This window comes from Zosterops lateralis (assembly GCF_965231275.1).
Source record: "Zosterops lateralis genome assembly, chromosome: 1".
NCBI classification, from domain to species: domain Eukaryota; kingdom Metazoa; phylum Chordata; class Aves; order Passeriformes; family Zosteropidae; genus Zosterops; species Zosterops lateralis.
This window is the reverse complement of record NC_139762.1, coordinates 75028-99935: the sequence shown is the minus strand read 5'-3', so window position 1 is coordinate 99935 and position 24908 is coordinate 75028. Positions and strand designations below refer to the sequence as shown.

Genomic DNA, 24908 nt, shown 5'->3' with positions numbered 1-24908 from the left:
TTTGAAATTCTCATATGGCCACTGGTCCTCAATGACCCCACGGGTGACACTGGTCTTTGCGATCTCCCCTGAGGTGAAGGCTGCAACCCCCAAGCCATGCCGGGGTGAGTTGGGGTGGGGTGGACAGGGATGCAGTGCCTCTGGGGGCTGTACTGGGTGGGTGGGTGTGCAGCAACCGCCGCACTGGGCTGGGGTGTGGTGCCTTAAGAGCCCTCTAAAAATGCCTGTGTGAGGCATGTTACTGTAAAGTCTCTTAGGGGATGTGAGCAAACACTTGCAGACACCCCCCTGGTACCAGGTGGTTGTGGGTGTGGTGCTGTAGGGTCTCCTGGGAGGTCATTCACATGAACAGCTTTCCTCAACATGTTTCCTCACTGGCAGCACCTGCTCTCCAGGTGTGCCCGGTCCCGTCAGTGCTGCAGGATGTTCCACTCTGCTTGGGAGAGGAATTGCCCTGTTTGCCCTGTGGGTGCCAAGGCTGCAGGGAGGCATGCCCACACCTAAGAGGTTCACCTGTCTGTCCCTATTCAGCAGGAGCTGGGAGAAGCTTGGTGTCACTCCTCTTGCAGCGAGGTGCTTGAGTCCTGTGATGCCCGCAGGTGACTGGCTGCTTGGGAAATGCAGTCCTCAGCTCAGCATTGTGGTTTCCAGGTTCTGGCCAGGGGAGAACAAGCATTATTGGATTTGTGGTGGATATGCCTGCAGTGGTCGGCTTCCCTCACCCAAGGGGTGCGGCGCTCCGGCCAGCCCTGCCGCCACCACAACCCAGGGGCCACCTAGCCAGAGGAGTGGCACAGCCCAGCTACAGCGCAGGTAGAAGTAAAGAGACGGGACTCTCAGGAGCTTCCAACAACAGAAGCGTGCTTCCCGAGGTGGTGCTCTGGAGAGACACGAATCCTTGGTGTGCACGGCTTTTTTTTGAGGGGTGGGTAACAAAGGGAAGGATCATCAAGGACCAATGGAAAATGGGTGGGGTGTGGCATGACAGCAATCTATCAAAACTTCAACCAATGACATATAACAAGGGGAGGGGGGATTACATAACCAGGAGGAGGAGAAATTATATAACTTAAAGACTGACAGAGGAACAAAAAGGGTAAACAACTATTATGGGATGGGGGTAACTTAGCAACTGAGGGTTTGGCGGGAAAACCTGAGGAGAAAGGAGGCCATCTTGAGCAAATGCAATAAATGTAAATTTAACAACTGTAAGCTTTAACAACAGAACAAAACTGGGGTCACGCGCGCACCTCCACATATGCCCACAAGCCAGCCAGGTTTTCTGGTTTGCACATGGCTGCCAGACTTTTCCTGAGAAACTTTGCAGGGAGTTGTCCAGTGAAACCAGACCTTTTGAAACTACATGTTCAAGTTGATTGGCAGCATGAACTACATGCCTTCCTGTGTGTGTGTGTGTGTGTGAACTCTGCTGTGTTTGATGGGACATGGGCTTCTTTTTTCTCCTTGATTAGGAGCCTTGGGGTCACTTTACCCCCATGTGCACCCTTGCTTGTTTCCATGCAATATGTGAGAACATGTTCATAGATGCACAGGCACACATGTACTGTTTTTTCCCCATGCCTTTGTGCTTTCTGCAATTAGTGCCACTAATTCAGCAGTGTCTCAGCTTCTATTCATGGCTGATCAAAACCTGTCCCAGCCCCTTCGACTGCTAAGGAAAGAGTCATGATCTTAGTGAAAATATGAATGATTTATTTTCATTTCATGCACATCTGCAGCTCCCACACATTACACCAGAGTTCCAGTGTTACTCAGCACTTTGTAAAGCCATTTCTGGCCAGGTACTGTTTGTGTAGAAGAGTTCAGTCTCAGCACAAATATTTCTGGAATGTGGTTAATAAAGGCAAATTTTAGGAAAAAGATTTACCAGAAAGTGTCAGTAGAAGGGGACAGCTTTCCAGCTTCTGACAAAACTGTTACTGAAACAGAACCAGGAGAATTTGCCCGTGGGCATTGAGGTGCCCTAGAGCATCAGTGGGTGGACTGGCCAGTGCCACAAGCTGAGAGATGATCATGTGTAACAAGTGAGGAGGTCTCAGACTTGATTTTTTATCTGTTTAGAAAAGTCAAGTGAGTCAAAAGCTCAGGTTTGTCTTGCCAGGTTTCTCTTGTGCATCTCTGAATCGAGTTAGTCTTGCAATTGGCAACACCCAGAACTTAGTTGAAGCAGAAGAAGTTGCTGTGAAGGCTATGGGAGGGAATGGGGACTGTTGGCTCCCTTCTGAGCTAAGCTTCATTGCTCAGGATGGAGTTCCTGGACTCTGATTCCTCCATCTGCTGGAGCTTTCTGAAATGAGAGGAGGACAGCTGGATGCTGCATGGCAGAGCCCTTGTGGGAGGGCAGACAGCATCTGTCAGGGCCAAAGCAAGAGCTTTGCTGCTCAGTGCAGAAATCCCCATGGCATTTCCTCCCTCCTCTCTCCCTGCAGCTCCATGGGGCAGACAGGGACTCACCTTTGTCTCCACACCCAAAGCACCAATGTGGCAGCTACGGCCATGGCTGCAAGCAGCCCGACCGTGAGCCCTGTGATCAGCACCACTTCTGAGTTCCCTGGCAAACATAGGGAGAAGCTGCCATGAACTTTCTGGAGTTTGCTCCAGCTTGTGGGGCAGGGTGTCTCAGGACCCCCATGGGTGGCACCTACCCCATGGGATGAGAAGGCTGCGGGTGCCCAGGCTCTGGTGGCGCACACGGCAGACATAGCTGTGCCCATCACGGGGGGCCACGGCCAGGACACTGCGGAGCTGGTAGGTGAGGTCAGCGTTGGGCAGGATGGGGCTGGTGTTGAGCGCCGGGCCTGGGGGCACCTCCTGGCCATCCCGCAGCCAGGCCACGCTGATGGGACGGGGGTAGAAGCCGGTGACGTGGCAAATGAGCAGCAGCTGGTCTGGGTGTGGGCGAAGACCGAGGCCACAGGCAGCTCTGGGGAATGAGAGCAAAGGCGTGGGGCAAGTTTGGTGGGGCATGGCTGGGCCCCAGTGTGGGGGTGGCTGTTGCAGGGTCAGGGTGATCTCACCTTGTCTCTCCAGAGCTGCCCTCCCATAGTGGAGGAGCATCTTCATCTCATCGACACAAGTTTCATTGAACATGATTTCCACCAACTCAGTGATGACAGTAGAGTTCTGGAGAAATGACTGGGCATAACGTGAAAACTTGGTGTCCTGGGAGAGGGTCCAGGTGGCATTCTTTGTGTTGAGGCTGAGGAAATCCTGACCATTGTAACCCACGTAGACAAAGCTCTGGGAGGTTCTGTTGGGGTACAGCACACAGCCTCCCATGCACTGAGCCACAAAGGGATCTGGTGGAGCAGAAAGGAGACAGAGGTTGCATGAGGGGCTGGGATTGCCTTCCTGCAGCCATGGTCAGTGTCTTCTATACAGCACCAGCACTGTCAGATCCTTCCCCTTTCCCAGCTGCTTTTCAGAAAGGGGATGCAATGAAGATTGGGTACTCACAGGGGACATCCATTTGCATGGCCAGTGCATTGGTATCAAGGCTGAATCCACGCAAATAGTTCTTAATCAGGTTCTCAATGGTGTCCCAGTCAGCTTGGGGCAGGGCTGAGCGCACCCAGGCCTGGGAGAAGTGGATGGACCATGTGTGTTTATCAAAATAACCAAGTTTGATGTCCTCCAGCAGGCCCAGCCCATCTGTGTCCACAAATGAGCTGTTCTGGAATATGGTGGTCTGGAGCAGCCGGATAGTGAAGGTCCCTACATGAGACAAGGGTTGACAGGGAGAAGATGGGACTGGGAGAAGAGGGCAGAGGAAAGTGAAGGAGCTGAGGGATGGGTCCTTGAGGTTGCAGGGATCCATGGGCCCCCCATAAGCCCCTTACAGCCTTTGCAGTCCCAGTTGCCATCCCCTGCACCCACCTGGGGTGGCTGCATCCCTGCTGGGGAGGAGGTGTGGAGCCAGGGGACAAAGAGAATCGAGGAAGCAAGAGCCCAAGGTGGGTGGGGAGCAGGAAGCCTCTCTCCTATGGAGTCCCATGGAGATAGATGTGTATGAGCCAGGGGTCCCACTTACCCTCCAGGTTTGCCCATGTCCCACAGAGGAGGAGGAGGAGGAGGGAGAGGAGGAGGCAGAGAAGGCAGCAGCAAGGTGACCGCATAGTTCCAGCAGTGAGGCCCAGAGTGTGCAGCAGCAGGAAGAATAGACTCTTGGGAGATGTGGCCTCAGATGTCTCCTCAGGCTGGCTCTGCCTGGGCAGCTCTGCTGATGCTAATGGCCCTGGCAGCCAATGGGGCTGGCACTGAGGTTTAGGGGAGGGCTCTGAGGTTCCCCCATGGAGTGAGCTGGGGCATCGTGAGTATGGCTGTGAGTGCTGGGGGAATTTGTGTGCAAGGACATTCCATTGCATGCAGGAGCAATCCCTCATGGCTGCAGCAGCACCTTGACAATCGGGGTGATGTGGGTGAACTGAATCCTCTATTCTACCCCCCTGTCAGGTGGACGTGTCACTTGCTCATGCACAGCATCCGTTGCCCTGATAGGAATGTCCCTTCCTTGTGCCTGGCCTTTCTGGCCCTGCATAGAACACACAAATTGCCACCTGCTCTGAGCTGCCAGGTGGGCTCCCAACTACCATGGCTGTTTTCCCCAGAGGGCAGGCAAGCCCTCTGCCCACCACAGGGCCTCATGCCTGGCCTCTCTGTGCCCCCAGGCTGTGCACTAGTCCTGTGCCTCTTTGTCACCTCCCAACCATCCCACAGCCAGGCCACTGATGGGCCACAGGTACATAAGGCAGTGATGTGGCAAGCCTGCAGGAGAGCTGGGCCATGGCCTTGGAAAGTTCTGACGGGTAAGAAAGTGAAGGAGAAAAACTGATGGTAATATCCCTTGACCCCTCAGCACTGCTGGTATCATCCTGGGGAAGGGACATTCCAGGTCTGAGGTGATGAGTACCTTTAGCCTGGACCACAGCTGTGGGGCCAGGGATGGCTGCAGGAAGAGCTGGAGGAAGCAGTCCTGCAGGAGCTCTTCTTGGGGGGGCAAGAAGTGAAGGGACTAGAACAGTGCTGGTCCCCAAGGAAAGGATAGGCTGCAGAGCCAGGAAAGGACTGTTTTCCACTGACCGTCATCAGACTCCTGCAGCAGTGGCAGTTGGCTGGACAGGATCTTCAAGCTGGGATTGGGGATGGGACCCCACCATCAAGCCCATCCCAGGGAGTTGCAGTGGATGTGCAATTTCCCCCTTTCCACAGAGCTCTATCCATGCCATGGGGCCTGGGAGCTGCCTCTCTGCTTCCCTGCACCCCACAGTGTAGGGGAGCCTGAACTCTGCCCAAAACACTGCCACAGGGGAGGGCCTGAGGCTTGGCTGCAGCCTGGCAACTCTCCTTTCCTTCCCACCAACTTTGATGAAGAACCTGGTCCCCCTCCCCAGGACCCCCCTGTGCATGGGAACAGAAATGGTGGGAACCATTCCCGTGCTCTGTTCAAATTGGCACCAGTGTCCAGTGCTGGAGGGACAATGTGGTGACCAAAGCCAGCCTCACCACACAACGTCCCATATCCACTGCTCCTCCCTGACCTGCAGTTTCTCTCCCCCTTTCCTGGCAGTGCCAATGTTGAGGGCAAAGGCAGAGCTGAAACCACAGGTGTGGACAAGTCTGAGGTGGGGCGCCCTGATAATAACCAAACACGACAGGGACAGAGGTATCCATGTTGGTATATGACCATTCCAAGCACAACTGGGACCAGGTGTCACCACTCCATGTCACCATTTTTGGTGTCTCCAGCTGTAGAGACATGGAGAAGGCCCATATGGGACTGCTGCTGCTGTAGGCTGAGCTCCAGTACCCCATGACACTGAGTCAGACACGGGGACAAAGTGACACTAAACCTCTTCCTTTCCATGGAGCTGTCCCCAGAGAGAAGTACGGATGCTGTGGTGGCCTGGTAGTCCCAGATATGACACCAACTTCCCCAGCAGCCTGACACAGGGGATGTCCAGCTATGGCACTGCAAGGTCACTTCCCTCCCACTAGTCCCAGCCTTGGAGGAGAGTGTTTGGCTGTCAGGATGGCAAAGTGCAGCCATGGGGCAGCCAGGGAGGGAAGAGACAAGGGGGCTTTTGTTTCTGCCATCCTGTAAGGTGATCACTTGTCTTCATGTTCTCCCCTGAGATGAGTGCTGGTCACTTTGTGCTGAGCAGCTGAGAGGCCATTTGCAGCCCTGTGTCCTGTGAAGGTGCATGTGACAAAACTCAACATGCAGTCCCCTCTGAGGGGGGTGAGGTCCAGTGTACACAATCCACTTATATCTAGTCATAGTTCATTTCTCCTTAGTGGTGGAAATAGCCACTAGATACATATTTGCTAAATCTCACAAACTCCAGAGGAACAAAGACAAACCCAAAGTGGAGGGGTCCTTTCCCCTTTGAACATGGCATCTGCCACAGGCAACCATGTTTAGGGAGAAAAAGGGGAAATAGAGTCAGCCTTCCTCCCTACTTTTCCCTCCATCAGCAAAGGCAGCTGGCACATTCCAGCAGGTGATGCTCAGCAAACAACTAGAACTCATGGAGAGATTTTGTCTTTGTTGTGGCAGAGAACAGCAAGGCAAGGCAAGGCAGGTGGGCTGGGGTGACCAGGTGCCTCCTTGCCTCAGCTGGGCACTGCTGGCAAGCTACGGGCAACTCGGACTGGAGCAAGCCCACTCTTCTTTGTGGCACAGGGCTGCTGACAGGCACTCCTGGGACTTGGATTGAGCCAGTCCAAAGTGCAAAATAGGAACAAAAGGGAGGGGAAAAAAGAAAAATCAACAGAAAAAAACCAAGGCAAAGATTCTGCCTTGAGCAGAGATCACAAGGCAAGAGGGGTCTACCTGAGAGACCCCTGACTTTCAAAAGGAATCCCAGCAACCTCTGTCCCTCGAGTGTCACCTTCCAGCCATGGTGCTGGAACTTAAAGAGACAGTAACAATTTTGGGCGCAGATAGATGTTGGACTGCAATAACATCTTGGGTTACCCAGGACACATGCTCATTTGAAGTAGGCCAATTTGGCTTCCTTCCTGCCCTTTCCCAGGCTCAGCTCCCCCTCAGACTTCTCTTCTCCTGCTCATTACAGCAGCAAGTCACACTCGATGCCACCAGCCAAGCACAGGGTACAGGGTCTGTGCACAGTGTGGCCTCTTGCTCTGCCTGTGCTCCCACCCGGCTTCTCTGCAGATTTCAGCCCCTGCAGGGGTGGGAGGGGCTGGCCCTGGCTGGCAGGTGACCCCCAATCCTGCTGCCCACTCCCACTCCCTCAGGGAGACAGGGGAGAAAGGCAAATATGAGAAAACACTCATGGGTCAAGATACAGACGGTTTAACAAGGGAAAGAAACTCTCTCAGGAAACACTTCATCACGTCACACTGTGGCCAAGGCTGGCAGGGAACTCTGGAGACAACTGGGCCCGAGCCTTTGCCCAGGCAGAATCACCTACAGCCAGCTGCCCAGCTCAGGGGGTGGTTCAAGAATGATAGATCATTTTAAAAGGATAAGTATGGTGGCAAAAAGCCACCTGAGTGTGGCCTTGGCATGTCTGAAATCTTCAATTCCAACCTCATCCCATTACATGTTGAATGCATAAATAATTGTTCAAGTTGTAGTGTAGTGGCAATATCTAATGCAAAATACTTATCCATCATTTTGACCTTTTTAATGCTGTGAAGCATAGTACTGGAATCCATCTAATACTAGAAACTGCTGCTTCTTCTTGAAGAGAAAGAGTATATTCTGCATGGTTAAGTCTGAGTAAAAAAACACAGAGTTCCAAGCTGATGCTTGTTTTATTAGAATACCACATAACATGAAATTCACAATTTATGACACATAAGGATCAAAAATGTTAAAGTTTCTTGCTCTATTCTCAAACCTCTAAGATGTGAAGAAAAACCCAACATGTTGTTCTAACCCAACATCTTCAGAACGTTATCTTGAAAATGTTAGCAAAGTAGAATTTAATTTAAGGCATTTAATAGCTGAGACAAGAAATGTGAAAATTCTGAATTACAGAAGAAACAATGCAACCCTATATTCATACTACAAATCTACCTTTCCACAACCATTAGTACTTCCAGGTCATTTTTTTCCACCGAAAAGATGTTGTAGTGGCGAAAAGATGATGCTGGGGAAACAATAACAGCAAGAAGAGCACATTAGACTTAAAATACTTTTCTGAAAACTGGGAAAAAGCTAATTTCTGTTCAACAGAAAGACACTACACCCGTACAAAACAATACAGAGGGAAACTGAAAAAATAGAGGAAACAATGGATAACTTGTGCACTAATGGTCCGGTCTTAGTCATTAAAGGAATGGCACACATTACAATTCACAAGGAGTTTTATTTTCAAAAAAACTAACAAAAACCAGCAGCTGCCAATATCCAACTGGTGCCATGCAGTGATGGACAGCACTCACAGGATCCAGCCTCAGCAGCATGGAGAACTCCTTTGGGCAGCCAGCAAGTGTCTGCACAGTGACACTGATTTCCATTTAGAATGGTGCCTTTGGGAGTCAGAGTTACAAAATCCAGACTTGCTCAGTGGCCAAAGAAAGGTAACATGCACCTTAATGGGGCCAAAGGTCCATCTGGGAAGACCCTTTTAGCTGGCACTTCTCAGCTGAGAAAAGCCACTTTGTATAAGGGCTGTGATGGAGGTTCAGTGACCCTCTCTCATCAGGAGTTTTTCCCAAAGACAGCTCAGAAGAGGAACATTTAGTGGGAATGCTGCCCCTTAGCATGAGATAAAATGTCATCCCTTTTTTTTGCCTTGGGAGACTTTGGTTTAACCACAGAAAAGATGTCTCCATCCTTCAAAATGATGGAGAACAACCTGGCACTGCCAGAATCAGCCTTTGACACAGGCTTGAACAGAGCCAGGACTGCCTCTGCTCATCAGTGCAGGATTAGTACCTTCTCCAGAACTGTGAAGGACCTCTTCCTTCTGACTTCATGTTTCCTTTCTTTCCTGTTTGGTCCATTTGCTGCAGTAGCTGCACTGCCCCCTCAGCCTGACTGGCTACTCTTTTTTGTTCAAGGGCAAATTCCACAGGATCCCCTGTAAGGAACAGCCGTAAGAAACCCTGCTCTCTATCCACTCCCTACGTACCCAGGGGGACGAATCCCGCAGAGCGCAGCCGAGCCCAGCTGCAGGTTGGGAGGGGGCACATGGGCCAGAGTGGGCCTACAGCTCCGCAGCCCCCCAGCCCCTCTCCTCTGAGGGGGAGCGGGGCGGGACGGGCCGGGAGCGGCTGCCGGGCTCGGCCGGGGCCGGGCCGCTGAGGCGGCGTCCCAGAGGAGGCAGAGGCTCCAGGGGGCACCAGACCTGCCTTGAGAGGGGCTGGCGGTCGGTCCTTGGCCACTATAGCACCTCTTTCATTTCTGACACACACAGCACCCTGCTCCACTTCTGCTGCAGCCCCTGCTGTCCGTCTTTTATATAGCTGGAACATTTTATATACTACATTTCTCCTTTCTCTGGAGTTGAAAGGTCTTTCCTTTTCCCACAGCGTTCATATCCAGGGACAGACACAGCATCCCTCGCCCCCCGCTCGGTGAGGTGAAGTCCAGTTCCTAGAAGCAGCTGCATGATGGTGCCCCTCAGCATCGGTAAAGACATGAGGTAGAGAATAATTCAGCAGCTGCAGAACAATTTTGAATTGATTTTCACTCTCTTTTGGTTTAAATGAAAAGCAAAATAAGCTTTGGGAGTCAGGAAGTAAATTGATGCATTGATTTCATGCACAAGCGGGAAATTGGTGAATACGGGGAAAGGATGTTCAAGCAGGCAGATAACACAGTGGAAAACACAGTTTCATCAACAGCTCTGACCTTCACTAGCGACTCTGAGCCCAGCATTCTGGGGACATCTCAGCAGGAAGGATGATATCTTGTTTGAGCAAATAGGAATCCTACTGCTCTACTGCCAGATAAAGTGATCTCAAAGACTGGAATTCAATTTGGTTTTTTGTTTTTTTTTTTTTTTAAAGTGTCTTAGCACTGCTGTGCTTCCTGATACCCTCAGGTCATACCTGGAATGCTGTATGTACCTTCCCCTCGTTACCACACTGGAGGAAATGCAGAGGGGTAGGAAAGGCTTGCAGATGTAGTTCATTGAGTCTAATCCACAGCCACCTTTAATGATCATGTGTCTGTCTTTCCAACATATTCATGTCCAAGAAAACCAATACATTTTATACACTACGTTCTTGTGCTCAATATTCCATCAATGGGAATAAACAAGGAAAAAAAAAAACTGGTTTCATTCCCCTTCTCTACAAAAATTATCATATGGTTTCTTCCAGCTGTACTATAGAGAACTGAGATATTTCATATATTCCATGCAGAACTATGCAAATTAATGCCTAAGATGTTTAAGCACTTAGGAATTTTATTCCATTTTGTTTCAAAACAATTCTAGTAAACAACCTCAGATATTTTTTGTTTAAGTAAAACACGCAGTAAGCTCTTAAGGTGAGTTTTGGGCACAAGAAGTTGGCTGAGATTGCTTTTTTTGTCACAGTGACATGGCAGTGCTCTCTGGTGAGCAATTACAGTATCTCCAAGTCCTGGCTGCTTCTGAGGAGAATCTGTGCCAAGGCAGGGGAAGGTACTTGGGCATTCTGAATATTTGTTTGTCTATGCTCTGATAAATGTATTAAATCAACTTGAGTGTAATACTTGAAAAACAGTGAATATTGCCAATGTGATAATTTAATGGTGTGATTGTATTTTTGATTTAAAGAAAATGTTGTTTTTCTGTAATTTCTAGGGGATTATTATGAATTTTCCCTAGGCAGGTAGTACCACCTTGCTCTGTCTTGTTAAGAAACCCCCGTGTTCTTCAGTCAGTTTTGCTTTCATGGGCCTTCTGTGTTAGAAAAACAATTTGTTTCTTTTCAATATTTGTCCGACCACCCACCCAAATTTTTGCTTCCTTCTCCTGCTGTTATATATCTAGGTGTGACTTGTTTGAATGTCTTACAAACAACTTTTCTGGTTTATCTTTCCTTTCTGCAGGATTTCTGTGGAGGAGAAAAGCCTCAGATGGGGAATGCTTGAAGATCTACCAGAAACATTTCAACACTGGGCAGAAGTTCTCAGAGAGAAGCTACTGTCGTATCAAAGGCAGGCAGATGATTACTGTAATTTCTGTCTGAGAGGTAAATGCATTCGGGTAAGGCTTTTAATTTCTTGTGTATGTAATTTTTCAGTATGTAGCTGAAAAGGCCAAGAGGTATGTTGTTGTCTTAATCCGTATCATAATCCATCAACAAAATACTGAAATATATGCATCAGACAGGAGACAACAATTTTGAAGAAGTTAGAAGTAAAACCAGACCTTTGCAAATATTTGTTCTTGTCCTATATACACTCTAGAAACCGGATACATTAAAATCATATTTTAGCAACAGTAGGGTATTGTAATTTGCTGTATTCACAGAAGACATAAAAGCAATTACCAAATAGATTTTCAATACATTTTGGTATTTGATAAAGGTCTGCGTTATATATGCAAGAATATGATTTTTAATGTTAATGCTATTATATATCACAACTATATTATTTTGAGGCGTAATTGCTTAAAATTGTGATTTCTCAGGGGTTTTACAGTCAGGAGCTGTAATTTAACCAGAAGTGTGGTAAATTACAGATAGACCCCAAACTGCATGTTACCAGTTTATGATTCGTTTCCTTTGAATAGCAGATTACGAGACATATTGGTTTGTTATATATTGCCATTCAAAATATCCTAAATAACATAGTAATGTGATTAGTGTCCCTCCATGCTTGTGCAACTGTGGACATCATCAGACCTAAAAGAAATGCAAAATTTCTGCTCCTATTCATTTATGTATTAAAAGCTGTGAAGTACTTGTGTCCCCTCTGGAATAAATCCCTGTGTCTCCTCGGAGCTGCTGCTTTGCAGTAGAGCTTGGACACATTTTGCTGAAGTAAGTTTTGTTTCTTAATAACTAGAGATCCACCAGTGGATGATTCCCATAGATTCTCCTATTTTGTAGGAGCTGCACGGCGAGGTCAGCATTCTGAGGGAGGCAAAACTGCCAAAGGCAAGGAACACGGAGCATCCGGGGGCTTCTCCCACCCGAGTTTCTCCTGGAGCGTGCTGCGTGTCATGCTGGATGTTTAACTTGGCTTTGGGGTGTTCTCCTGCAGTCCCAGCTCCAACTGCTGCCCCTGAGCCGAGGCCTTGCTGTGTCCCAGCACTAAACCCGGCAGGTGGGTCCTGCTTTTCCAGCCCTTTAATCCCACGGGCAATCCCAGATTCCCAGAGCTCCCCTGGGCCCAGCCTGGACTCGCTCCCTGGGAGCTGCACTTCAGTCTGCCTGAACCAAAGACCTCCTGTTTGAAACTTTATTCCTCCTGTTTTTCCTCTTGCAGGTAGTTGGCAAAAAAGGAGAGAGCCAGTAGGAAGTGAAGCCACAGGAAGGGCTTATCCCCATGCAGGTTTCCCAGTTTTCTCTCTGACTCCTGGATAAAAGCCTGATCATAACAAGAGACTGTCCATTTGATTTCCTGCCTTTTCCAATAAATCGTTGCTTTCAGCTGGTTTGTGTTCCTGGTGTCATCCTTCTCTTCCTCCATGGATTTGTAAATACAATTGCTGTCTTTTGCTGAGTTGAATTTTGTTATTCCAGGAATTGTTCCTGCTCTTTTGTTCCACTGAAACTTCCCAACTCTGCTGAGAGTTTCAGCTGTCAAATACAAGTAAGATTGGAGTTTCTTTGATTGTTACTTCAACAAAATAGAGATCCTTCTGGAATAGGAGTAAACAGGCATGTTTAACTCCCTCTTCCCTTGAAAATCAGAGCAGAGGAAGCAGATTTGAAATCATCATTCCATGGACTTCCTGACTGTTCCAAAAGTTTTCAGTGTTAGAAATTTCTGGGCTTGTTTTGCAGGCAAGCTGGGAGTTAGATATTATTCCTTCCTTTTATTTGATGTTTTTCCTCTCTCTGATTTTAGTAAGGCAGTATTTATAGCAAATGCCTGTTTTCCATCCTAGTTGGATTTTTGGTACTTCTTAGGGCACATTCCCAAAGAAATTTGCCCAAAGTAAGGTTGGTAAATCAGGCAGTGTTTAGCACCATATCCACAGAATTCTTGGAATTCCCAGGAAGACTCATTAAGTGTTTAATTGCCATGATTCATCTTTTTTGTAAAGTTAAAATTACTGCATTTTTAATTACATAAATCCCAGCCTAGTTGCTCTTCCTTGGGCACAGTGGGGTGCTTCTTTCGTGCCTTGGCACATTTGGATGTGAGCTTCCTCCTAAAATAGCATTTGTTTCCAATCAAAAGTGGGAATTTTCTAGAGAACCTTATTTTCTGGGAGGCACTGGATTTGTTTTCTCTATCCCTGCATAATCCAGGAAACTCTTGGAACTCTGTCAGGCAGTGGCATAAGGGGAAAGTTGTGTTTATTTAATTTTGTATTTTATTTAACTTATTGTTTATTTTATTTTTTACTTTTTGATTTTTGTATTTTTTATGTTAAATATTGTATTGTGGTTAATGTTTTCATGTGGTTTTTTTTTTGTTCTGTATTTTTAAAATGTTTTTGGTTAATTTCTTTTATTTTTATATATTTTTTCTATTATTTATTTTTTTAATTTTTATTTGTCTTTTTTACTAATTAGCATCTTAATTACTCTTAACTTTTTCATTTTTCAATTTATGGATATTTTAGATTTTTACTATCATGTTATGTTGTATTTTACGAAATTTTCATTATATTTTTAATTTATTTTAAATTTTATTTCTTTCATTTCTTTTCTTTTTTTACTTTTTTTAAACTTTTGAGGGTTTTTTTAATCTTTTATTTTATTTGTTTGATATTATTTTTTTTTTCATATTTTCTTTATTCCGTTTTTTTTTATCCTACTCTTTTTTCCCCCCTGAGGCTGTGGAAGGTTGGCTGTCGGCAAGGAAGGAGTTGAAAAATGACCTCCCTGTCCGCTGGACGTCTGGATAGAACTGAGAGCGCAGTTAGTGAAAAACCTCTGTATTTTCTGCTAAATTAATAAAACCTGAACGGAGAAAGCTGTGAACTCTGTTGTGCCTTTTTTTTTCCTTTCAACCCCTTAACAGGTCTCATTCTATCCACACACAGTACTGCCAGCAGTAACTCGATGCAGACATTTTATTTTGTAACTCTATGAACCTCCTTGTTTATTAGCCAAGAAATCCAAAATTAAGCAAACAAAAAAAAAACCCAAAACAAAACCCCCCACAACCAGCCCCCCCTCCCCAAAGCACGCAGAAAGAGAAAAAATGCCCATATTATTTTAATAAAGATTAAATATTTACCCCTTAGAAAACCAGGGTCATTCAATTCTAATTGACTGTGGTTCTGATCTGTTAGGGTAATGAATTCGTATGTTTAAAATATCATTTAAAATATCAAGAAGTAAACACAAATTAAAAAAAAATACAAAGACAAAAAAATAAGAAAAATATAAGCAAAAAAAGGAGAACTATAAAATATGAAAAATAATATCAGTAGATCCACTCTATATTTTTACATGTTCCCTATATTATAATATGTAAAATATACCTACTATAATGTACATGATATCATAGATAAATTGTAATGATTAATAGAAATATCAAAATAAGAAATAGAAGAAATATTGAAGTGCAGCCTAAAATGAAGGCTTTTTCGTTTTGGCTTGGTTGATGGCGGGGTTCTCGTAGTTGTTGCGGTTGGGGGTCTTTTGGGGCCTTTATTTTCGGGGATGTTTGGAAGGGGAATTTTGGCCACGTTCTTTTCTGTCTCCGCTCCCTACGGCGGCGCTGCCACCGTGTGGACACAGAGCGGTACTGCAGCTCTCCCCACCCGAGGCGTGTAGCAGCCCCGGGCTGTGATCTGTAAGGCAATGCTGCCATCCTGTGGATAAAAAGCGATACTGCAACGCTCCGCCGTGCCCGTCCCCGCGGGCCCGCAGCAGCCCCGAGCTGTGAGCTCACGGGCAGTGCTGCCGCCCGAGCGCCGAACGTTCACGGCCAAAAAGGTGGGAAAAAATGCGAGGACCCCGGGCGCGTGGCAGCCGGCTCCCTGCGCGCGACCTGGACCACGGAGACGCCCGGGAGCGATTTTTCCGCGGCGTACGCAGGTGCGCGGGAACGGGATGGGGGCTGAGCGGCGCCACGGCAGTGTTCGGGCAGGCGATGTGGTCAGGGGCCTGTGTGAGCAGCCGAGGGGGACATTTGGGGGGGTGCCACAACCAAGATGGCGGCGCGGCTCGGGGCGCTTGACCTTCGAAAGATGGCGGCGAAAAGGGCGGGAAAATGAGAGGACCCTATGTGTGTCTAGTTGACTGCCTGCACAAAACTCCGACCACGGCGCCGCCCGGGGGAAATTTTCTGTGCTTTCTTCAGATGTAGGGACACGGGCTGTGGATTCAGCCGCGCAGCAGCCGGGTTAAGGTTAGTGGATTTAGTCAGGCGTCTATGTTAAACACCGACGGGGGCCTTAAGTTTGCCACAACCAAGATGGCGTCTCGACCAGAATTGGCTTCAGCCACAACTAAGATGGCGGCAGGGAGGGGCGAAAGTGACGTAATGCTTCTCGCAACCGAAAAGAGCCGGGGGGGTGACGAGAACGACCGAGTGTTGCCGAACAGCCGAGAAGAGCCGACGGCTGAGGGAAAGCGGCGAGTTTCCCCGAAGAGCCGAAGCCAGCCGAGTTGCCCCGAACGTCGCTCCCCAGGACCCTGATTTTGGAATGCTTTATGGAATTAGCCGAGCAGCTTTTACTTCTGAGGTTTCCATAGAGAGGAAATGAGCTGTTCCATAGATTTATTTTTCGCAATGCGTTTTGAAATTATACCAGAATCTCCGCTCTCCCGTCAGACCCCGTGTCCCCGAGTTTTGAGGTTTCTCGTAAAGATTTTTCTGCCTATGCTGGAAACAGATTCCCTGGCACCACGGGGAGCGGCAGGATTTGGGGGGGTCCCGGGGCCGGCACGGGGGTTCCCCGCGGCCCGGCCCGGCCCTGCCGGCACCAGGAAATCGCCGTCGCCGTCCTCTCGTGCCCGGAGCCCCGGCAGGACGCCGGCGCAGCGCCGGCTGCGGGCGGAGCAGGAGCGGCTCCTGCCGCCCGCAGCGCTCCCGGTCCCGATCGCGACCGCAACGCCGCCCCGCCCTCAGCCCGGGCCCCGAACCCCCCCAGCCCCGATCCGGCGGCCCTGGCGGGAGCGGGGACGTGAGGGGACAGCGGGGGGGGGCTCGCGGAGCCGAGGTGGGATTGGCGGGGCCGGCGCTGCCTCCGCTTGTGATTGGTTGGGCTCACCTGGCCGGCGCTTCCTCAACAGGGATTGGCGGGGCCGGCGCTGCCTCCTGTTGTGATTGGCTGAGCTGGCCGGCCCTGGGGCATAAATAGCGCCCTGAGGGGACGGGGAGCGGCGTTTGGAGCTGTGCGGTCGGTCGGCCGGGAGGGAGGGAGGGAGGAGCGCCGCTGCGCCGGGACGGGATGTCCGCAGCTGCCGGCCCGGGGAGCGAGGGTGAGCACGGACGCGACTCCCGCGTCCGCCTGCGCCAGTGTCTGGGGGCCGGCGGTGTCCTGGGGCAGTGGCGCCAGCCGTACCCAGGGCGGCCGGAGGCCTGGTGCGGGGCCTGGTGCGGTGCAGGAGGACCAGCTGTAGCTAGCAGGAGCCAGCGAGAAGCGCTTCTGTAGTTTCTGGATTTAAAGCAGCGTTTAAAGGATCAGAAATAAAACCGCGTTTTTTGCATTTTTTGTTATTTTTTTTCTTTTATTAGAAGTAACTATGTTTTTCATATTTATTGCATCTTTTCACAATTTTGCTTGTTTCAATGCACTATTTTTGGTTCAATTTTTTTTTTCCCTGTTTTTTTCCCCATGGCAGTAAAATTCTCTAAAGCACTAAACTGGCTGCATAATGGCATTTTATCGGACAAAGTAATGCTGCTTCTCCCAGCCAGCACTGCACTGTTCTTGGTGCAATTTTTCACTGTTTCCTGTAGCCCCAGAATCCGTGGCTGTCCCTCAGGGTTCTGAAGGAGTGCTGTATTTGGATTTTTCGCTTCAGGATCTAAACTGTGGCATCTGGGCTGTATTCTAGGAACCCTGGAAAAGCAAGTTCTTATTCGTGAGGACCCATTAACTCTTGACAGTCGAGCTGTCTTGCAAGAGGTGCTGCAAAGGGTGAGATATCTTTTTTTTGTAATCATCTCTGTGAAACCTTAATATGCTTAAACAGTTTCTGCGGAACAGATGATTTCACCCAGAGCATTGCAGAGCATTGTAACACATACTGGACTGCTGCATGTAATCGGTATCTTTATTTTTCCCAATGCGTTTTGAAATGATACCAGGATCTCTCCTCTCCCCTCGGACCCGGCTCGGCTGAGCTGTGAGGGGCGGGGCCGGCCCAGGGAGAAGGGCGGGGCCGCTGGCGATGGTCCCGCCCCCATCTCGGGCAGGGCGGGCGCTGGGCGGGCTCGGGGCGGGGGCGGGGCCGGGCAGGGCCGGGGTTCTCGGTGTTTGGGTTTTGTCTGGGCTTGTCAGCCAAGTCATAAACAAGCCAACTCGGCTCCTGAACTCTCCAATGAATGTTTAAAATGCTTCCACAGAAGGACAAGTTAAGAGTGATTCCAAAGGAATGTTTGTAAATGAAGGGTAACGATTTCTGGGGAATTTCCTTGGGAATTATGAACCTCATGCATACGGACTTTCGGGGGTGGAATCCCCGTTCCAGCCTCGGGCACCTGCAGGAGAAGAGGGGTCCTTATCCACAGCAAGGGAAGCCCGGTGCCCCATCGTGTCAGGTGCAGACAATGAACCGTCCCGGGAATGAACAGCAAGTCCCCTCTGCCCTCAGCCTCGGAGTGGCAGCAGCTGCAGGTGAGAGATGCCACAGGATGGGGAGGGGAGAGAGCAGCCCCAGGTGTGAGCTGGGAACAGTGAGGGGGGACAGAGCAGGCACAGGTGGGGCTGTGATGGATAACGATGGGGCGGTTCCAGCCGGGGGCTGTTTAAAAGGGGAGCCTCAGCTCAGTTGAGTATGGAGCTGTGAGGAGTGAGGAATTTATCCTGAGGTTCTGGGTGTGATTCATGGGGAGACTACAAGAGCATTTGGATTTGGAGCATTTCCTCGGGAAGCGCCGAGGGACAAACCTTTGTGCCAAACAGGTAAATAACCCAGTGCGGGTTTATTGGGGGGACTTTTTTCCTTTTCAACTTCGTCTCACCAATCCCTCCCCGGTGCTCCCAGAAGAAAAAGGAGTTATGGAGACAAAAGGAGTTCAAATTGATGGAAGAAACTCCTTTTTTCTGTTGTTATCCGTGTTTAAAGTGGCGAGATTTTCTTTTCAGCTGACATTTTAATTAATAGTGGCCCTTCTATGTGGCTTCTTTTCAATATGAGGTTCTTAGGTGGTGTGTCGTGTTTTGTCTGTCTTTTTTGGTATTATTTATTGTGAGTAATTTGGGTTTTGAGTGAAGGTAACCTCATGTGTGAGTTTGTTTGTATTTGAGGTAGAACTAATTTAAGTAGCTTTTTTAAAGAGACTTCTGAAATGTGTTATTGGGGTTTTGTGTGTTGTATGGAGGGATTCAGGTTGGGTAGAGCTGGTTTTTTTTCTGTTTGGTGGTTTTTAATGATTTATTGTGTAGCTTTATTCTCTTTGTAGGTGGTGTGATGACGGATATGTGGTGTATTTATTTCATGTTCGGTTTCATAGCTCACATGGTCAGAGTATTTTTGAACTGAGTTTTGTTACTGAGTTGTTTTTGGGGGATATTGTGTTTTTCAAGAGTTTGTTTTCTAAGGTTTACAGTGGTGTAATTGGCTGTGGTGTGAGGTATAGGGGAGGTTTTTATTTATTTAGCGGTGGCTTTAATCATGGCAATGGTGTTGTGTTTGTTTTAGTGGGTTTGAGTCAGTGTGATGTAGTTCATTTTTTAGGGTTTCTTAATATTTATAATTAGATTATTGTTTTATGGGATTTGTTTGTTTAGCATGCTTGACTACAGTGTATGTTTTATAGTTTTGGATAATTTAGGGGATATTGTTTGTAGCCAAATGGATCTTTTGGTTTTGTGTGTATTTATAGGTGGTCTGTTTGTTTTGGTGGTTCTGAGGTATTATGGGTTCATTGAGTTAGGAATAATTGGTTTTGGTACTGTTAATTGAAGTATATTTGTGCTGTTTTTATTCTTGTGGATTGATTTGTTTGTTGTTGTGGTTTAGGGTAAACCTGAGAGGAAACTTTTGAATAGGGTTTTTTTTAGAGAGTAAACCAAAATGGTCTCTCTTTTAAATTGGTTTGTGAAAGAATTTCTTTAGGAAGAAATGGAAAAAACTATTTATTTAACAAACAAAGTGGTCATAAGCATAAAGAATAAATAACAAAAAATAATAAAACACTTTGTTTTCCTGAAGGGAGATGGTAAATTCAGAAAGCCCTTGCTGTGGCTGTAGCTCATCTCCTTTGGTCTCTTATCCGCTGTTCTGGTGTTGATAAAATGCTGAGGTCCAGGCCCTGTGGCTGCAGGTGCACCTCTCGGTGCTTCTCTGGGTTTTTCAGTCTGCAGTAGGTTTAATGAACCCAAAGATAAAGGGGAAATAATCAGTGCAGGGAACTTCTCTGCCCTAAAACTAACTAAGAGCAAAGGAGATCTGTGTGCTGCAGTCTGTCTGTGCTTGGGCTGAATACACTGGACAGGGAATGCACAGGAGTGACCACTGTTTTCTTAAAACAGGCTGCGTGCTTTTTATTTCCTTGCTTTGCTCTCAAAATCAGTCTGAAAGGTACTGAAGGCGTTTTTGAAGTAGTTATTTTGAATTTTTGAGGGTTTTTGGTGTTTAAATTATTTATTTTGGAGGAAGTTTGTTTGAAATTTTTGCTTAGTTATAATGAAATTATTTTATTTTTAATTAGAAGTTTTATTGCAGTTAAAGGTAGAGGCTTTTTTTGTTCTGTTAGTAATAGATAATAGGCTTTGATTTGGTATGTAGTGATGGGATTGGTGTATATGGTCTACATGTGTGGACTAAGGATTTAAAAGTCTGTGGTTTTGACGTACTAGGTTAATAAATTTCTATAGGTCAAGGAATATAGGTTTTCTACTTTTTATGTGATTAGAGGCAGGTATTTCAGTTGGGGTTGTTCTGGGTGTATATTTCAGAGGTTTTTGGAGGAGAATGGAGATGGGGTTATTTTTATTATATTTGGAAAATGGACTAGGAGTAATAAGAGTTGGCCTTTTTTTTAATGGACTTTTGTTTGTGTTTTGTTTTCTGAAATGGATATATTTGTGTGGTCAGGGCAGTGGTGTTTCTGGTGCAACTCTGAGCATCCCTTATTGTTTGTGTGTTTCAGGTGGTCACTTGTCGCACACTGAGATCCTCTCACCCAACAGCCCTGCTGAGATCATCCGTGGATGTTTGGTTTTCTTTACGGCACCTGAATGAGAGACAGCAGGAATTTCCCTGAGGCAGAGACAGCCTTCCTTGGCCCCTGATGTGGATTCTCATCCCTGGAAATCCCAGTGATAAGTGAAGGGCTAAAAGCCACAGAGGGGGTGAAAGTGGGGTATGGGTTGGGAGTCACTGGGAGGGATTTTTGGGTCAGGTTTGGAGATGGGGATGTCCAAGCTGTGACCCCTTTAGGGCACGTGAAGGGAAGGCCTCACAGTGCTGAGGTGTGCAGGGCAGAGCAGTCCCAGGGCACGTCGTGTCACTTGTCTGTTGTGCACTCTGTCTCTGTTGTGTGTTTTGTTTTGTGTGTCTTTTGCCTTAACCCTTCAAGGGGTCTTTTGGAGACCCCAGGCATCGTTCTTAATATCTCCCTGTTCCTTGGACAGGCACTGATATCATTGAACTTTGACTCAGGTGCTCAGACACACATCAGAATCCATCTCTCTTCACAACCTTCCAGACTGGTTCCTTTCCAGGTCTTGTTCTGAGCTGTATCAACAGCTGTGCATTGCCACCATCCATTCAGGCAGATTAGGTCTTCTAAAAGTGCACAGTTGAGTGGAGGATTCTGACCGTAGGATTCTCAGGCATCCGTCTCTGCATTTCTTGGGATCAGTGATCCCATTGGCATCTTCTTCCTGCAGGGTTCTCTGAGCCCGGTCAGCTCCCCATGGGTCTTACCTCGGTCATCTCATTGCGAGTTCTCTCGGTCCTCAGGGTCATTTTTCTTGCCGAGATATTTCTGTCCCTGTTGTGTCCCCCCTTTTGTCCTGTCCTGTGTCACGGGTGTTGGTGTGTTTGGCCTGGAGCTGCTCTGCCTTGTTGCTCAGTCTGGGTGTAGGGGGAATGGGACAAGTCCTGGGGACTTGAAATTTGTCATGTGGGGTGTAGTTGGGCTGTAGAGGGTATTCCTAGATTGACACAAAGTGTCTGGAATTGTCAAGTTCTCCTTGGTAAAAATCAATGGTAAGGACTGAAAACATGAGAGACTAGCAAGTTATACATACCAGAGACACGTTTTTCTTTTTCTTTCTTTTTTTTTTTTTTTTTTAATAGCTGTGAGACTTACTTCTTGATTTTGAGACTCTCTTTTTTGTCCAACTTTTTTGTTAAAAAATCTTATTTTGAAGTGCCTCAACCAAGGACATCCTGTTTGAAACTTTATCCCTGTTGTTTTTCCTGTTGCAGGTAGTTGGCAGAAAAGGATGGAGCCAGTAGGAAGCAAAGCCCCTGGGAGGCCTCATCCCAGTCCAGCTGTTGTTTTGTGTTCTTGAAAAGATTTTATATTTATTTTTTATTTTTAACTTTTTTTAATATTACTTTTAGATTTTTTTTAGATTTTTATTTTATTTCCATGTTTTTATTGTATTTTTAATTTTTAAGAACTTTTTATTAATTTTTATTCAATTTTTTTTTATTTTTTATTTTTTCATGTTTTCTTTGTTCCTTTTTTAAATACTATTTCTTACCTGGAGTACGTGGAAGTTGGACCCTAAAGGAGAGAAAAACCAGGAAAAGACTGACATCAAAGAACACTAAATTCATTTGTGCCACGCTTTAATAGAAATAGGATACAGGATAGCATGAATAAAGACCAAGCATTCTCTGTTTTCCAGGAGACTCCCATTCTCTGAGCACTGACCACCCTTCCGGTGGATTTCTACACAGAAACCATTAACTTGTTTATTGTATTTCTCCCTCTATGTATTTTAATGTGGGGTGGTTGTTTTTTTGTTTTTTTTTTTTTTTTTTTTTTTTTTTTTTTTTTTTTTTTTTGTTTTTGTTTTGTTTTTTTGGTGGGTTTTTTTGTGGGGTTTTTTTTTTTTTTTTAAATTTTTTTTTCCATACTCTTTCTTACCCTGTGTAGGTGGAAGTTTGGCTGTTGGTAAGAAAGAAGTTGAAAAATGACCTCCATGTCCACTGGAGGTCTGGATATAACTGAGAGTGCAGTTAGTGAAAAACCTCTGTATTTTCTGCTGAATTAAAACCTGAATGGAGAAAGCTGTGAACACTGTGGTGCCTTTTTTTCTTTTAGGTCTCATTTTCCCCATGCACAGTATTGCCAGCAGTAACTTGATGTCAAGGTGTATTTCAGAGACAGCAATAAAACTAAGTAGACATTTTAATTTGTAACTCTCTGAACTGCCTTGTTTATTAGCCAAGAAATCTAAAGCTAAGCAAACAAAAAAACCCCAAAACAAAGCCCCCCAAAAACACCCCCCTCAAAAAGCAGGCAGAATGGGAAAATTATTTTATTATTTTATATTATTATTTTAAAATCATTTTTATTATTATTAATTACTATTTTAATAAAGATTAAATATTTACCCCTTAGAAAACCAGGGTCATTCAATTCTAATTAACTGTGGTTCTGGTGTCTTAGGTTAATCAATTCATATGGTTTAAAATATTGTTTAAAATATCAAGAAGTAAATAAAAAAAAATACAAATACAAAAAAAAAAAAGGAAAATATAAGTAACAAGAGAACTATAAAATATGAAAGATAATATCAATAGATACACTATATATTACCTGTTCCATATATTATAATATGTAATGTATACCTAATATAATGTGCATGATATAATAGGTAAATTATAATAATATAAATAGGTAGGTAATATAAATAGATAAATTATAGTAGATAAATACATGATATAATGGAAATATCATAATAAGAAATAGAAGAAATATTTAAATATGGCCTAAAATGAAGACTTTTTTGGTTTTGGCTTGGTAGATGGTGGGATTCTCGTACTTGTAATATTTTGGGGCTTTTATTTTCGGGGATGGTTGGAAGGGGAATTTTGGCCACATTCTTTTCTGCCTCCGGTCCCTGCGACAGTGGTGCCACCGTGTGGAGAAAGAGCGGTACTGCAGCTCCCCCTTCCTGGCACCGGGCTGTGATCTGTGAGGCAATGCTGCCATCTCGTGGATAAAAAGCGGTACTGCAGTTCTCCCCCTTGCCCGTAGCAGCCCCGGGCTGTGAGCTCACGGGCAGTGCTGCCGCCCGAGGACCGACAGATCACGGCCAAAAAAGGGGGAAAAAAAAATGAGGGGACGCAGGGCACGTGGCAGCCGGGTGCCTGCGCGCGACCCGGACCACGGAGCCACCCGGGAGCGATTTTTCCGCGGCATACGCAGGTGCGTGGACACGGGATGGGGGCTGAGCGGCGCCACGGCAGTGTTTGGGCAGTCGATGTTGTCAGGCGCTTGTGCGAGCAGCCGAGGGGGACATTTGGGGGGGGTGCCACAACCAAGATGGCGGCGCGGCTCGCGGCGCTTGACCTTCTAAAGATGGCGGCCAAAAGGGCGGGAAAGAGAGAGGACCCTATGTGTGTCTATTTGACTGCCTGCACAAAAATCCCGACCACGGCGCCGCCCGGAGATAATTTTCTGTGGCGTCTCCAGGTGTAGAGACACGGGCTGTAGGTTCAGCCGCGCTGCAGGCGGGTTGAAATTACTCGTTTTAGTCAGGCGTTTGTGTTAGACACCTATGGGGGCCTTAAGGGGCGCCACAATCAAGATGGCGGCTCGGCTCGCTGCTCTTGACCTTCTAAAGATGGCGGCGGGGAGGGGCGAAAGTGACGTAATGCTGTCTGCCACCAAAAAAGGCGAGGTGTGACGAAAATGACCGAGAGTTGCCGAACAGCCGAGAATAGCTGACGCCTGACGGAAATGACCGAGTTTCTCCGAACAGCCGAAAATAGCCGACGGCTGACGGAAATCGCCGGGTTTCCCCGAACAGCCGAACCCAGCCGGGTCTCCCCGAACAGCCGAAGACGTCCGACTTTCCCCGAACGTCGCCCCCCCTCAGCCGAACCGAACGCGCTGAGGGCAGTTCCAGGGTGGCCCCGGACCGGTGTCCGCCCTCACTGCCGCTTCCTCGGCGGGCCATTCAAGGCGGTGTCGGGGCCGCTGCCGATCCCCCGGCGGGCGGGCGGGACACGCTGGCACTGTACCCAGAGTTGGAGCACTCGCTGTCGGCGCTGGAGCCGAGCCCGGGGTTCCCGGGGAAGGTGGCAAGGATCAGCCAGTAAAACGCCCGGATTGCTCGTGTGGCCCTGAGAGCCCCCAGAACATTGATTTGGGGGGGTCTGTGCCAGCCGCTTATGCCCTAATGGAGTGGGATTTCTCACAAGGACACGCAGTGATGGACAAGGGGAAGGGCTTCATCAGGATGAAGGGAGGCTGAAACGACGCGGAAAGAACTCCACAACTAATCCGAGTTGTTAGAGCGGTTTGTATTTTTTGACGTGGGGAATAATTTTATCAAAGACACGCATACCCCCCAGGGGATTTGCCCCCTTTCTTATTTTCTGAGGTTTTACATATTCATGATATCTTACAGACTTTCTTCATACATACTTATTTTTTGATCTTGCTTATTTTCCTTTGATATGGTAATCACTTTATGCTTTTC

General features: G+C 47.2%; 1 protein-coding gene across 1 annotated transcript; it reads right to left on the bottom strand.

The window, feature by feature from the left end:
- Positions 1–2002: 2002 nt before the first annotated feature.
- Positions 2003–4136, bottom strand: LOC310919386 (T-cell surface glycoprotein CD1b-3-like; the record flags this gene model as incomplete). The annotated part of the gene is given in 7 exon segments (XM_083878737.1): positions 2003–2308; positions 2476–2572; positions 2667–2921; positions 2924–2944; positions 3039–3320; positions 3478–3735; positions 4052–4136. Coding segments are annotated over 7 exon segments (1059 nt in total). The 3' UTR covers positions 2003–2247.
- Positions 4137–24908: the final 20772 nt, after the last annotated feature.